The sequence below is a fragment of the Oncorhynchus clarkii genome, chromosome 2 (genome assembly GCF_045791955.1).
Source record: "Oncorhynchus clarkii lewisi isolate Uvic-CL-2024 chromosome 2, UVic_Ocla_1.0, whole genome shotgun sequence".
NCBI lineage: Eukaryota > Metazoa > Chordata > Actinopteri > Salmoniformes > Salmonidae > Oncorhynchus > Oncorhynchus clarkii.
In genome coordinates, this window is record NC_092148.1 from 10,874,052 (window position 1) to 10,889,956 (window position 15,905).

General features: G+C 40.4%; 2 protein-coding genes across 2 annotated transcripts in view; one reads left to right on the forward strand and one right to left on the reverse strand.

Moving 5' to 3' along the window:
• LOC139421213 (uncharacterized) overlaps positions 1–15,905 on the reverse strand; it is a 1,124,809-nt gene that overhangs the window by 423,131 nt on the left and 685,773 nt on the right. The window lies entirely within an intron of this gene.
• Positions 1–15,905, forward strand: part of LOC139421009 (protein ENTREP3-like) — a 32,034-nt gene that overhangs the window by 6,218 nt on the left and 9,911 nt on the right. The window contains exons 5-6 of the mRNA XM_071171479.1: positions 11,154–11,261; positions 11,422–11,582. Coding sequence (XP_071027580.1) covers positions 11,154–11,261; positions 11,422–11,582 — 269 coding nt within the window. The remainder of the gene's footprint in view (positions 1–11,153; positions 11,262–11,421; positions 11,583–15,905) is intronic.

Sequence of the window (15,905 nt, forward strand, 5' to 3'; positions counted from 1 at the left end):
GTGTTTAATGACAGCTCAGTGTGTGTGTGTGTGTTTTATGACAGCTCAATGTGTGTGTTTTATGACAGCTCAGTGTGTGTGTGTGTTTTATGACAGCTCAGTGTGTGTGTGTGTTTAATGATAGCTCAATGTGTGTGTTTTATGACAGCTCAGTGTGTGTGTGTGTTTAATGACAGCTCAATGTGTGTGTTTTATGACAGCTCAGTGTGTGTGTGTGTTTTATGACAGCTCAGTGTGTGTGTGTGTTTTATGACAGCTCAATGTGTGTGTTTTATTACAGCTCAGTGTGTGTGTGTGTTTTATGACAGCTCAGTGTGTGTGTTTTATGACAGCTCAGTGTGTGTTTGTTTAATGAAAGCTCAGTGTGTGTGTTTTATGACAGCTCAGTGTGTGTGTGTGTTTTATGACAGCTCAGTGTGTGTTTTTAATAGCAGCTCAGTGTGTTTGTTTTATGACAGCTCAGTGTGTGTGTGTGTTTTATGACAGCTCAGTGTGTGTGTGTGTGTTTAATGACAGCTCAGTGTGTGTGTTTAATGACATCTCAGTGTGTGTGTTTAATGACAGCTCAGTGTGTGTGTTTAATGACAGCTCTGTGTTTGTGTTTTATGACAGCTCAGTGTGTGTGTTTAATGACAGCTCAGTGTGTGTGTGTTTTATGACAGCTCAGTGTGTGTTTAATGACAGCTCAGTGTGTGTGTTTAATGACAGCTCAGTGTGTGTGTTTTATGACAGCTCAGTGTGTGTGTTTAATGACAGCTCAGTGTGTTTGTTTTATGACAGCTCAGTGTGTGTGTGTGTTTTATGACAGCTCAGTGTGTGTGTGTGTTTAATGACAGCTCAGTGTGTGTGTTTAATGACAGCTCAGTGTGTTTGTTTTATGACAGGTCAGTGTGTGTGTGTGTTTTATGACAGCTCAGTGTGTGTGTGTGTGTTTTATGACAGCTCCGTGTGTGTGTTTAATGACAGCTCAGTGTGTGTGTTTAGTGACAGCTCAGTGTGTGTGTTTAATGACAGCTCAGTGTGTGTGTTTTATGACAGCTCAATGTGTGTGTTTAATGACAGCTCAATGTGTGTGTGTGTTTAATGACAGCTCAGTGTGTGTGTGTGTTTTATGACAGCTCAATGTGTGTGTTTTATGACAGCTCAGTGTGTGTGTGTGTTTTATGACAGCTCAGTGTGTGTGTGTGTTTAATGATAGCTCAATGTGTGTGTTTTATGACAGCTCAGTGTGTGTGTGTGTTTAATGACAGCTCAATGTATGTGTTTTATGACAGCTCAGTGTGTGTGTGTGTTTTATGACAGCTCAGTGTGTGTGTGTGTTTTATGACAGCTCAATGTGTGTGTTTTATTACAGCTCAGTGTGTGTGTGTGTTTTATGACAGCTCAGTGTGTGTTTGTGTTTAATGACAGCTCAGTGTGTGTTTTTAATAGCAGCTCAGTGTGTTTGTTTTATGACAGCTCAGTGTGTGTGTGTGTTTTATGACAGCTCAGTGTGTGTGTGTGTGTTTAATGACAGCTCAGTGTGTGTGTTTAATGACATCTCAGTGTGTGTGTTTAATGACAGCTCAGTGTGTGTGTTTAATGACAGCTCTGTGTTTGTGTTTTATGACAGCTCAGTGTGTGTGTTTAATGACAGCTCAGTGTGTGTGTGTTTTATGACAGCTCAGTGTGTGTTTAATGACAGCTCAGTGTGTGTGTTTAATGACAGCTCAGTGTGTGTGTTTTATGACAGCTCAGTGTGTGTGTTTAATGACAGCTCAGTGTGTTTGTTTTATGACAGCTCAGTGTGTGTGTGTGTTTTATGACAGCTCAGTGTGTGTGTGTGTTTAATGACAGCTCAGTGTGTGTGTTTAATGACAGCTCAGTGTGTGTGTTTAATGACAGCTCAGTGTGTTTGTTTTATGACAGCTCAGTGTGTGTGTTTTATGACAGCTCAGTGTGTGTGTGTGTTTTATGACAGCTCCGTGTGTGTGTTTAATGACAGCTCAGTGTGTGTGTTTAGTGACAGCTCAGTGTGTGTGTTTAATGACAGCTCAGTGTGTGTGTTTTATGACAGCTCAATGTGTGTGTTTAATGACAGCTCAATGTGTGTGTGTGTTTAATGACAGCTCAGTGTGTGTGTGTGTTTTATGACAGCTCAATGTGTGTGTTTTATGACAGCTCAGTGTGTGTGTGTGTTTTATGACAGCTCAGTGTGTGTGTGTGTTTAATGATAGCTCAATGTGTGTGTTTTAGGACAGCTCAGTGTGTGTGTGTGTTTAATGACAGCTCAATGTATGTGTTTTATGACAGCTCAGTGTGTGTGTGTGTTTTATGACAGCTCAGTGTGTGTGTGTGTTTTATGACAGCTCAATGTGTGTGTTTTATTACAGCTCAGTGTGTGTGTGTGTTTTATGACAGCTCAGTGTGTGTGTTTTATGACAGCTCAGTGTGTGTTTGTTTAATGAAAGCTCAGTGTGTGTGTTTTATGACAGCTCAGTGTGTGTTTGTGTTTAATGACAGCTCAGTGTGTGTTTTTAATAGCAGCTCAGTGTGTTTGTTTTATGACAGCTCAGTGTGTGTGTGTGTTTTATGACAGCTCAGTGTGTGTGTGTGTGTTTAATGACAGCTCAGTGTGTGTGTTTAATGACATCTCAGTGTGTGTGTTTAATGACAGCTCAGTGTGTGTGTTTAATGACAGCTCTGTGTTTGTGTTTTATGACAGCTCAGTGTGTGTGTTTAATGACAGCTCAGTGTGTGTGTGTTTTATGACAGCTCAGTGTGTGTTTAATGACAGCTCAGTGTGTGTGTTTAATGACAGCTCAGTGTGTGTGTTTTATGACAGCTCAGTGTGTGTGTTTAATGACAGCTCAGTGTGTGTGTGTGTTTTATGACAGCTCAGTGTGTGTGTTTAATGACAGCTCAGTGTGTGTGTTTAATGACAGCTCAGTGTGTGTGTTTTATGACGGCTCAGTGTGTGTGTGTGTTTTATGACAGCTCAGTGTGTGTTTAATGACAGCTCAGTGTGCGTGTGTGTTTTATGACAGCTCAGTGTGTGTGCGTGTTTATTGACAGCTCAATGTGTGTGTTTTATGACAGCTCAGTGTGTGTGTGTGTTTAATGACAGCTCAATGTGTGTGTTTAATGACAGCTCAGTGTGTGTGTTTAATGACAGCTCAGTGTGTGTGTTTTATGACAGCTCAATGTGTGTGTGTGTTTAATGACAGCTCAGTGTGTGTGTTTAATGACAGCTCAGTGTGTGTGTGTGTTTTATGACAGCTCAATGTGTGTGTTTTATGACAGGTCAGTGTGTGTGTGTGTTTTATGACAGCTCAGTGTGTGTGTGTGTTTAATGACAGCTCAATGTGTGTGTGTTCTATGACAGCTCAGTGTGTGTGTGTTTTATGACAGCTCAGTGTGTGTTTGTTTAATGACAGCTCAGTGTGTGTTTGTTTTATGACAGCTCAGTGTGTGTGTTTTATGACAGCTCAGTGTGTGTGTTTAATGACAGCTCAGTGTGTGTGTTTGTTTTATGACAGCTCAGTGTGTGTGTTTTTGTTTTATGACAGCTCAGTGTGTGTGTGTGTGTTTTATGACAGCTCAGTGTGTGTGTGTGTTTAATGACAGCTCAGTGTGTGTTTTATGACAGCTCAGTGTGTGTGTTTGTGTTTAATGAAAGCTCAGTGTGTGTGTTTAATGACAGCTCAGTGTGTTTGTTTTATGACAGCTCAGTGTGTGTGTGTGTTTTATGACAGCTCAGTGTGTGTGTTTGTTTAATGACAGCTCAGTGTGTGTGTTTAATGACAGCTCAGTGTGTGTGTTTAATGACAGCTCAGTGTGTGTGTGTTTTATGACAGCTCAGTGTGTGTGTTTAATGACACCTCAGTGTGTGTGTGATTTATGACAGCTCAGTGTGTGTGTTTAATGACAGCTCAGTGTGTGTGTTTAATGACAGCTCAGTGTGTGTGTTTTATGACAGCTCAGTGTGTGTGTTTAATGTCAGCTCAGTGTGTGTGTTTAATGACAGCTCAGTGTGTGTGTGTTTTATGACAGCTCAGTGTGTGTGTGTGTTTTATGACAGCTCAGTGTGTGTATGTGTTTTATGACAGCTCAGTGTGTGTGTTTAATGACAGCTCAGTGTGTGTGTTTAATGACAGCTCAGTGTGTGTGTTTTATGACAGCTCAGTGTGTGTGTGTGTTTAATGACAGCTCAGTGTGTGTGTTTTATGACAGCTCAGTGTGTGTGTGTGTGTTTTATGACAGCTCTGTGTGTGTGTTTAATGACAGCTCAGTGTGTGTTTGTTTTATGACAGCCCAATGTGTGTGTGTGTTTTATGACAGCTCAGTGTGTGTGTGTGTTTTATGACAGCTCAGTGTGTGTGTTTAATGAAAGCTCAGTGTGTGTGTGTTTTATGACAGCTCAATGTGTGTGTGTGTTTAATGACAGCTCAGTGTGTGTGTTTAATGACAGCTCAGTGTGTGTGTGTTTAATGACAGCTCAATGTGTGTGTTTTATGACAGCTCAATGTGTGTGTGTGTTTAATGACAGCTCAGTGTGTGTGTGTTTAATGACAGCTCAGTGTGTGTGTGTTTTATGACAGCTCAGTGTGTGTGTGTTTTATGACAGCTCAATGTGTGTGTTTTATGACAGCTCAGTGTGTGTGTGTGTTTTATGACAGCTCAGTGTGTGTGTGTGTTTAATGACAGCTCAATGTGTGTGTTCTATGACAGCTCAGTGTGTGTGTGTTTTATGACAGCTCAGTGTGTGTTTGTTTAATGACAGCTCAGTGTGTGTTTGTTTTATGACAGCTCAGTGTGTGTGTTTTATGACAGCTCAGTGTGTGTGTTTAATGACAGCTCAGTGTGTGTGTTTGTTTTATGACAGCTCAGTGTGTGTGTTTTTGTTTTATGACAGCTCAGTGTGTGTGTGTGTGTGTTTTATGACAGCTCAGTGTGTGTGTGTGTTTAATGACAGCTCAGTGTGTGTGTGTGTTTTATGACAGCTCAGTGTCTGTGTTTGTGTTTAATGACAGCTCAGTGTGTGTGTTTAATGACAGCTCAGTGTGTTTGTTTTATGACAGCTCAGTGTGTGTGTGTGTTTTATGACAGCTCAGTGTGTGTGTTTGTTTAATGACAGCTCAGTGTGTGTGTTTAATGACAGCTCAGTGTGTGTGTTTAATGACAGCTCAGTGTGTGTGTGTTTTATGACAGCTCAGTGTGTGTGTTTAATGACAGCTCAGTGTGTGTGTGATTTATGACAGCTCAGTGTGTGTGTTTAATGACAGCTCAGTTTGTGTGTTTAATGACAGCTCAGTGTGTGTGTCTTATGACAGCTCAGTGTGTGTGTTTAATGTCAGCTCAGTGTGTGTGTTTAATGACAGCTCAGTGTGTGTGTGTTTTATGACAGCTCAGTGTGTGTGTGTGTTTTATGACAGCTCAGTGTGTGTGTGTGTTTTATGACAGCTCAGTGAGTGTCTTTAATGACAGCTCAGTGTGTGTGTTTAATGACAGCTCAGTGTGTGTGTTTTATGACAGCTCAGTGTGTGTGTGTGTTTAATGACAGCTCAGTGTGTGTGTTTTATGACAGCTCAATGTGTGTTTGTGTTTTATGACAGCTCAGTGTGTGTGTGTGTGTGTGTTTTATGACAGCTCCGTGTGTGTGTTTAATGACAGCTCAGTGTGTGTTTGTTTTATGACAGCCCAATGTGTGTGTGTGTTTTATGACAGCTCAGTGTGTGTGTGTGTTTTATGACAGCTCAGTGTGTGTGTTTAATGACAGCTCAGTGTGTTTGTTTTATGACAGCTTAGTGTGTGTTTTATGACAGCTCAGTGTGTGTGTTTAATGACAGCTCAGTGTGTGTGTTTTATAACAGCTCAATGTGTGTGTGTGTTTAATGACAGCTCAGTGTGTGTGTTTAATGACAGCTCAGTGTGTGTGTGTTTTATGACAGCTCAATGTGTGTGTGTGTTTAATGACAGCTCAGTGTGTGTGTTTAATGACAGCTCAGTGTGTGTGTGTTTAATGACAGCTCAGTGTGTGTGTGTTTTATGACAGCTCAGTGTGTGTGTGTGTTTTATGACAGCTCAATGTGTCTGCTTAATGACAGCTCAGTGTGTGTGTGTGTGTTTTATGACAGCTCAGTGTGTGTGTGTGTTTAATGACAGCTCAATGTGTGTGTTTAATGTCAACTCAGTGTGTGTGTGTTTATTGACAGCTCAATGTGTGTGTTTTATGACAGCTCAGTGTGTGTGTGTGTTAAATGACAGCTCAATGTGTGTGTTTAATGTCAGCTCAGTGTGTGTGTGTTTAATGACAGCTCAATGTGTGTGTTTAATGACAGCTCAGTGTGTGTTTGTTTTATGATAGCTCAGTGTGTGTTTGTTTTATGACAGCTCAGTGTGTGTTTGTTTAATGACAGCTCAGTGTGTGTGTGTTTAATGACAGCTCAATGTGTGTGTTTAATGACAGCTCAGTGTGTGTTTGTTTTATGATAGCTCAGTGTGTGTTTGTTTTATGACAGCTCAGTGTGTGTGTGTTTAATGACAGCTCAATGTGTGTGTTTAATGACAGCTCAGTGTGTGCTTGTTTTATGATAGCTCAGTGTGTGTTTGTTTAATGTCAGCTCAGTGTGTGTGTGTTTAATGACAGCTCAATGTGTGTGTTTTATGACAGCTCAGTGTGTGTTTGTTTTATGACAGCTCAGTGTGTGTTTGTTTAATCACAGCTCAGTGTGTGTGTTTGTTTTATGACAGCTCAGTGTGTGTTTGTTTAATGACAGCTCAGTGTGTGTTTGTTTAATGACAGCTCAGTGTGTGTTTGTTTTATGACAGCTCAGTGTGAGTGTTTGTTTTATGATAGCTACGTGTGTGTGTTTGTTTTATGACAGCTCAGTGTGTGTGTGTTTTATGACAGCTCAGTGTGTGTTTGTTTAATGACAGCTCAGTGTGTGCTTGTTTTATGACAGCTCAGTGTGAGTGTTTGTTTTATGACAGCTCAGTGTGTGTGTGTTTAATGACAGCTCAATGTGTGTGTTTTATGACAGCTCAGTGTGTGTGTGTGCGTTTAATGACAGCTCAGTGTGTGTGTGTGTTTTATGACAGCTCAGTGTGTGTTTGTTTTATGACAGCTCAGTGTGTGTGTTTAATGACAGCTCAGTGTGTTTGTTTTATGACAGCTTAGTGTGTGTTTTATGACAGCTCAGTGTGTGTGTTTAATGACAGCTCAGTGTGTGTGTGTGTTTAATGACAGCTCAGTGTGTGTGTGTTTTATGACAGCTCAATGTGTGTGTGTGTGTTTAATGACAGCTCAGTGTGTGTGTTTAATGACAGCTCAGTGTGTGTGTGCGTTTAATGACAGCTCAATGTGTGTGTTTTATGACAGCTCAATGTGTGTGTTTAATGACAGCTCAATGTGTGTGTTTTATGACAGCTCAGTGTGTGTGTGTGTTTAATGACAGCTCAGTGTGTGTGTTTAATGACAGCTCAATGTGTGAGTTTTATGACAGCTCAGTGTGTGTGTTTGTTTTATGACAGCTCAGTGTGTGTGTGTGTTTTATGACAGCTCAGTGTGTGTTTGTTTTATGACAGCTCAGTGTGTGTTTGTTTAATGACAGCTCAGTGTGTGTGTTTGTTTTATGACAGCTCAGTGTGTGTGTGTGTTTTATGACAGCTCAGTGTGTGTTTGTTTTATGACAGCTCAGTGTGTGTTTGTTTTATGACAGCTCAATGTGTGTGTTTTATGACAGCTCAGTGTGTGTGTGTGTTTAATGACAGCTCAGTGTGTGTGTGTGTTTGATGACAGCTCAGTGTGTGTTTGTTTTATGACAGCTCAGTGTGTGTGTGTGTTTTATGACAGCTCAGTGTGTGTGTGTGTGTGTGTGTGTGTGTGTGTGTGTGTGTGTGTGTGTGTGTGTGTGTGTGTGTGTGTGTGTGTGTGTGTGTGTGTGTGTGTGTGTTTAATGACAGCTCAGTGTGTGTGTTTCATGACAGCTCAGTGTGTGTGTTTTATGACAGCTCAGTGTGTGTGTTTAATGACAGCTTAGTGTGTGTGTTTAATGACAGCTCAGTGTGTGTGTTTAATGGCAGCTCAGTGTGTGTGTTTGTTTTATGACAGCTCAGTGTGTGTTTGTTTTATGACAGCTCAGTGTGTGTTTGTTTTATGACAGCTCAATGTGTGTGTTTTATGACAGCTCAGTGTGTGTGTTTAATGACAGCTTAGTGTGTGTGTTTAATGACAGCTCAGTGTGTTTGTTTAATGGCAGCTCAGTGTGTGTGTTTGTTTAATGACAGCTCAGTGTGTGTGTGTGTTTGATGACAGCTCAGTGTGTGTTTGTTTTATGACAGCTCAGTGTGTGTTTGTTTTATGACAGCTCAGTGTGTGTGTGTTTAATGACAGCTCAATGTGTGTGTTTAATGACAGCTCAGTGTGTGCTTGTTTTATGATAGCTCAGTGTGTGTTTGTTTAATGTCAGCTCAGTGTGTGTGTGTTTAATGACAGCTCAATGTGTGTGTTTTATGACAGCTCAGTGTGTGTTTGTTTTATGACAGCTCAGTGTGTGTTTGTTTAATCACAGCTCAGTGTGTGTGTTTGTTTTATGACAGCTCAGTGTGTGTTTGTTTAATGACAGCTCAGTGTGTGTTTGTTTAATGACAGCTCAGTGTGTGTTTGTTTTATGACAGCTCAGTGTGAGTGTTTGTTTTATGATAGCTACGTGTGTGTGTTTGTTTTATGACAGCTCAGTGTGTGTGTGTTTTATGACAGCTCAGTGTGTGTTTGTTTAATGACAGCTCAGTGTGTGCTTGTTTTATGACAGCTCAGTGTGAGTGTTTGTTTTATGACAGCTCAGTGTGTGTGTGTTTAATGACAGCTCAATGTGTGTGTTTTATGACAGCTCAGTGTGTGTGTGTGCGTTTAATGACAGCTCAGTGTGTGTGTGTGTTTTATGACAGCTCAGTGTGTGTTTGTTTTATGACAGCTCAGTGTGTGTGTTTAATGACAGCTCAGTGTGTTTGTTTTATGACAGCTTAGTGTGTGTTTTATGACAGCTCAGTGTGTGTGTTTAATGACAGCTCAGTGTGTGTGTGTGTTTAATGACAGCTCAGTGTGTGTGTGTTTTATGACAGCTCAATGTGTGTGTGTGTGTTTAATGACAGCTCAGTGTGTGTGTTTAATGACAGCTCAGTGTGTGTGTGCGTTTAATGACAGCTCAATGTGTGTGTTTTATGACAGCTCAATGTGTGTGTTTAATGACAGCTCAATGTGTGTGTTTTATGACAGCTCAGTGTGTGTGTGTGTTTAATGACAGCTCAGTGTGTGTGTTTAATGACAGCTCAATGTGTGAGTTTTATGACAGCTCAGTGTGTGTGTTTGTTTTATGACAGCTCAGTGTGTGTGTGTGTTTTATGACAGCTCAGTGTGTGTTTGTTTTATGACAGCTCAGTGTGTGTTTGTTTAATGACAGCTCAGTGTGTGTGTTTGTTTTATGACAGCTCAGTGTGTGTGTGTGTTTTATGACAGCTCAGTGTGTGTTTGTTTTATGACAGCTCAGTGTGTGTTTGTTTTATGACAGCTCAATGTGTGTGTTTTATGACAGCTCAGTGTGTGTGTGTGTTTAATGACAGCTCAGTGTGTGTGTGTGTTTGATGACAGCTCAGTGTGTGTTTGTTTTATGACAGCTCAGTGTGTGTGTGTGTTTTATGACAGCTCAGTGTGTGTGTGTGTGTGTGTGTGTGTGTGTGTGTGTGTGTGTGTGTGTGTGTGTGTGTGTGTGTGTGTGTGTGTGTGTGTGTGTGTGTGTGTGTGTGTGTGTGTGTGTGTGTTTAATGACAGCTCAGTGTGTGTGTTTCATGACAGCTCAGTGTGTGTGTTTTATGACAGCTCAGTGTGTGTGTTTAATGACAGCTTAGTGTGTGTGTTTAATGACAGCTCAGTGTGTGTGTTTAATGGCAGCTCAGTGTGTGTGTTTGTTTTATGACAGCTCAGTGTGTGTTTGTTTTATGACAGCTCAGTGTGTGTTTGTTTTATGACAGCTCAATGTGTGTGTTTTATGACAGCTCAGTGTGTGTGTTTAATGACAGCTTAGTGTGTGTGTTTAATGACAGCTCAGTGTGTTTGTTTAATGGCAGCTCAGTGTGTGTGTTTGTTTAATGACAGCTCAGTGTGTGTGTGTGTTTGATGACAGCTCAGTGTGTGTTTGTTTTATGACAGCTCAGTGTGTGTGTGTGTTTTATGACAGCTCAGTGTGTGTGTTTTATGACAGCTCAGTGTGTGTTTGTTTTATGACAGCTCAGTGTGTGTGTGTTTTATGACAGCTCAGTGTGTGTGTGTGTGTGTGTGTGTGTGTGTGTGTGTGTGTGTGTGTGTGTGTGTTTGTGTGTGTGTGTGTGTGTGTGTGTGTGTGTGTGTGTGTGTGTGTGTGTGTGTGTGTGTGTGTGTGTGTGTGTGTGTGTGTGTGTGTGTGTTTAATGACAGCTCAGTGTGTGTGTTTCATGACAGCTCAGTGTGTGTGTTTTATGACAGCTCAGTGTGTGTGTGTTTTATGACAGCTCAGTGTGTGTGTTTAATGACAGCTCAGTGTGTGTGTTTTATGACAGCTCAGTGTGTGTGTTTAATGACAGCTTAGTGTGTGTGTTTAATGACAGCTCAGTGTGTGTGTTTAATGGCAGCTCAGTGTGTGTGTTTAATGGCAGTGTGTGGCGTCTATATTCTCTGAGTGTGTGGGCTACATTTTCTGATGTCGATAATCATTTTTGCAGATGACGTAAGCAGAGCATAATATAATTGCCAAGGCACATGATGCACGCTGCAGTATGTATAAATGATTACAAACAGTAACCAAACTGCTCCTAACTGCCCTGGCTGTGTGTTACATGCTGATCTCCCCTCCTCTGTTCCAGGACCTGTGTGTTACGTGCTGATCTCCCCTCCTCTGTTCCAGGACCTGTGTGTTACGTGCTGATCTCCCCTCCTCTGTTCCAGGACCTGTTGTTCAGTGCTTGTGGTCTGAGTGTCCTCTTCTCTGTTCCAGGACCTGTTGTTCAATGCTTGTGGTCTGAGTGTCCTCTTCTCTGTTCCAGGACCTGTTGTTCAGTGCTTGTGGTCTGAGTGTCCTCTTCTCTGTTCCAGGACCTGTTGTTCAGTGCTTGTGGTCTGAGTGTCCTCTTCTCTGTTCCAGGACCTGTTGTTCAGTGCTTGTGGTCTGAGTATTCTCTCTACCATCATCTGTACTCTCTCTACTGTCACCTGTAGTATACACATCTTCTCCCTGGACCTAGTGCACCTGGTGAGTCCACACACACACACACACACACACACACACACACACACACACACACACACACACACACACACACACACACACACACACACACACACAGACAATATTTTCTTTATCCATCCCTTATGATTTCTCCCCTCCTCTATCTCTGTTTGTTTCTCTCTAGCTCGCCCCGCACCGCTCTCGCTCCGTCAACCCAGAATGCACCACTCCTCAGGACGCCTTCCTGACCAACATCATGGACTTTGAGGAGTTTGTCCCGCCCATCCCTCCGCCCCCTTACTACCCCCCTGAATACACCTGCAGCTCTGAGACAGACGCACAGAGGTAATAACACACACACAGGTAGCCTGCAGGTTAGAGCGTTGGGGTTGCTGGTTCGAATACCGGACCTGACAGGGTGATAAATATGTTGCTGTGCCCTTGAGCATTGCACTTAACCCTAATTGCTCCAGGACCGCTGCACAATGGTGACCCTAGCTGTGACCCCACCCCACTCCCTGTGGGTGTCTCAGGTTGGGATATGCAAGAAACACATTTCTTACAGTTTTTCTTCAATTGCTAAAAAGCATTGGTCAATACTGAAGCCATTTTTTCAAAACTCTTCACACAGTCTGCATTACCAACATGCATCTTGGCCAGACACTTAATCTCACCTCCAGAACTCAGTCAAACCACCAAAACACTTCATACATGTCTCAAAATAAGCTCGTTCGACCAGAACACTGGCAACAATTCTCAGTCAGAAAGCATACAGTACATTGTCACTCTGACACGATGACCTAAATAACACTAACAGGGAGCATTACATAAATGAGGAACTTTTCTTTGAAGTTTGAATGAATTGTCACGTCAATCAGTATTTCATTATAGAATAAGAATAACACCTTTTCACTTTATTGACTGTACTAAAGTATATGGAACAAGAATGAATCAGAAATGCAGCAATTTGCTTCAATAACCTTCATTTTTTCTATATCTTTGCATATAATAATTTACTGTTGAAATACAAATTCCAGAAATTCAATAAATAATTCAATTCAAATAATAATTACAAAAAAACATCATCAACATGTCTAGTATAATCACTCATACTGTACAGTACTGTGAGGGTTCTAGTTCTCATCAACATGTATAGTATAATCACTCATACTGTACAGTACTGTGAGGGTTCTAGTTCTAATCAACATGTCTAGTATAATCACTCATACTGTACAGTACTGTGAGGGTTCTAGTTCTCATCAACATGTATAGTATAATCACTCATACTGTACAGTACTGTGAGGGTTCTAGTTCTCATCAACATGTCTAGTATAATCACTCATACTGTACAGTACTGTGAGGGTTCTAGTTCTCATCAACATGTCTAGTATAATCACTCATACTGTACAGTACTGTGAGGGTTCTAGTTCTCATCAACATGTCTAGTATAATCACTCATACTGTACAGTACTGTGAGGGTTCTAGTTCTCATCAACATGTCTAGTATAATCACTCATACTGTACAGTACTGTGAGGGTTCTAGTTCTCATCAACATGTATAGTATAATCACTCATACTGTACAGTACTGTGAGGGTTCTAGTTCTCATCAACATGTCTAGTATAATCACTCATACTGTACAGTACTGTGAGGGTTCTAGTTCTCATCAACATGTATAGTATAATCACTCATACTGTACAGTACTGTGAGGGTTCTAGTTCTCATCAACATGTCTAGTATAACACTCATACTGTACAGTACTGTGAGGGTTCTAGTTCTCATCAACATGTCTAGTATAATCACTCATACTGTACAGTACTGTGAGGGTTCTAGTTCTCATCAACATGTCTAGTATAATCACTCATACTGTACAGTACTGTGAGGGTTCTAGTTCTCATCAACATGTATAGTATAATCACTCATACTGTACAGTACTGTGAGGGTTCTAGTTCTCATCAACATGTATAGTATAATCACTCATACTGTACAGTACTGTGAGGGTTCTAGTTCTCATCAACATGTCTAGTATAATCACTCATACTGTACAGTACTGTGAGGATTCTAGTTCTCATCAACATGTATAGTATAATCACTCATACTGTACAATACTGTGAGGGTTCTAGTTCTAATCAACATGTCTAGTATAATCACTCATACTGTACAGTACTGTGAGGGTTCTAGTTCTCATCAACATGTCTAGTATAATCACTCATACTGTACAGTACTGTGAGGGTTCTAGTTCTAATCAACATGTCTAGTATAATCACTCATACTGTACAGTACTGTGAGGGTTCTAGTTCTCATCAACATGTCTAGTATAATACTCATACTGTACAGTACTGTGAGGGTTCTAGTTCTCATCAACATGTCTAGTATAATCACTCATACTGTACAGTACTGTGAGGGTTCACATCAACATGTCTAGTATAATCACTCATACTGTACAGTACTGTGAGGGTTCTAGTTCACATCAACATGTATAGTATAATCACTCATACTGTACAGTACTGTGAGGGTTCTAGTTCACATCAACATGTATAGTATAATCACTCATACTGTACAGTACTGTGAGGGTTCTAGTTCACATCAACATGTATAGTATAATCACTCATACTGTACAGTACTGTGAGGGTTCTAGTTCACATCAACATGTCTAGTATAATCACTCATACTGTACAGTACTGTGAGGGTTCTAGTTCTCATCAACATGTATAGTATAATCACTCATACTGTACAGTCCTGTGAGGGTTCTAGTTCTCATCAACATGTATAGTATAATCACTCATACTGCACAGTACTGTGAGGGTTCTAGTTCTCATCAACATGTATAGTATAATCACTCATACTGTACAGTACTGTGAGGGTTCTAGTTCACATCAACATGTATAGTATAATCACTCATACTCTACAGTACTGTGAGGGTTCTAGTTCTCATCAACATGTATAGTATAATCACTCATACTGTACAGTAATGTGAGGGTTCTAGTTCACATCAACATGTATAGTATAATCACTCATACTGTACAGTACTGTGAGGGTTCTAGTTCTCATCAACATGTCTAGTATAATCACTCATACTGTACAGTACTGTGAGGGTTCTAGTTCACATCAACATGTATAGTATAATCACTCATACTGTACAGTACTGTGAGGGTTCTAGTTCTCATCAACATGTCTAGTATAATCACTCATACTGTACAGTACTGTGAGGGTTCTAGTTCTAATCAACATGTATAGTATAATCACTCATACTGTACAGTACTGTGAGGGTTCTAGTTCACATCAACATGTATAGTATAATCACTCATACTGTACAGTACTGTGAGGGTTCTAGTTCTCATCAACATGTCTAGTATAATCACTCATACTGTACAGTACTGTGAGGGTTCTAGTTCACATCAACATGTATAGTATAATCACTCATACTGTACAATACTGTGAGGGTTCTAGTTCTCATCAACATGTATAGTATAATCACTCATACTGTACAGTACTGTGAGGGTTCTAGTTCACATCAACATGTATAGTATAATCACTCATACTCTACAGTACTGTGAGGGTTCTAGTTCTCATCAACATGTATAGTATAATCACTCATACTGTACAGTACTGTGAGGGTTCTAGTTCTCATCAACATGTCTAGTATAATCACTCATACTGTACAGTACTGTGAGGGTTCTAGTTCACATCAACATGTATATTATAATCACTCATACTGTACAGTACTGTGAGGGTTCTAGTTCTCATCAACATGTCTAGTATAATCACTCATACTGTACAGTACTGTGAGGGTTCTAGTTCACATCAACATGTATAGTATAATCACTCATACTGTACAATACTGTGAGGGTTCTAGTTCTAATCAACATGTATAGTATAATACTCATACTGTACAGTACTGTGAGGGTTCTAGTTCTCATCAACATGTATAGTATAATACTCATACTGTACAGTACTGTGAGGGTTCTAGTTCTAATCAACATGTATAGTATAACACTCATACTGTACAATACTGTGAGGGTTCTAGTTCTCATCAACATGTATAGTATAACACTCATACTGTACAATACTGTGAGGGTTCTAGTTCTCATCAACATGTATAGTATAATACTCATACTGTACAGTACTGTGAGGGTTCCAGTTCTCATCAACATGTATAGTATAATCACTCATACTGTACAGTACTGTGAGGGTTCTAGTTCACATCAACATGTATAGTATAATCACTCATACTGTACAATACTGTGGGGGTTCTAGTTCTAATCAACATGTATAGTATAACACTCATACTGTACAGTACTGTGAGGGTTCTAGTTCTCATCAACATGTATAGTATAATACTCATACTGTACAGTACTGTGAGGGTTCTAGTTCTCATCAACATGTATAGTATAATCACTCATACTATACAGTACTGTGAGGGTTCTAGTTCTCATCAACATGTATAGTATAATCACTCATACTGTACAGTACTGTGAGGGTTCTAGTTCTCATCAACATGTCTAGTATAATCACTCATACTGTACAGTACTGTGAGGGTTCTAGTTCTAATCAACATGTATAGTATAATCACTCATACTGTACAGTACTGTGAGGGTTCCAGTTCTCATCAACATGTCTAGTATAACACTCATACTGTACAGTACTGTGAGGGTTCTAGTTCTAATCA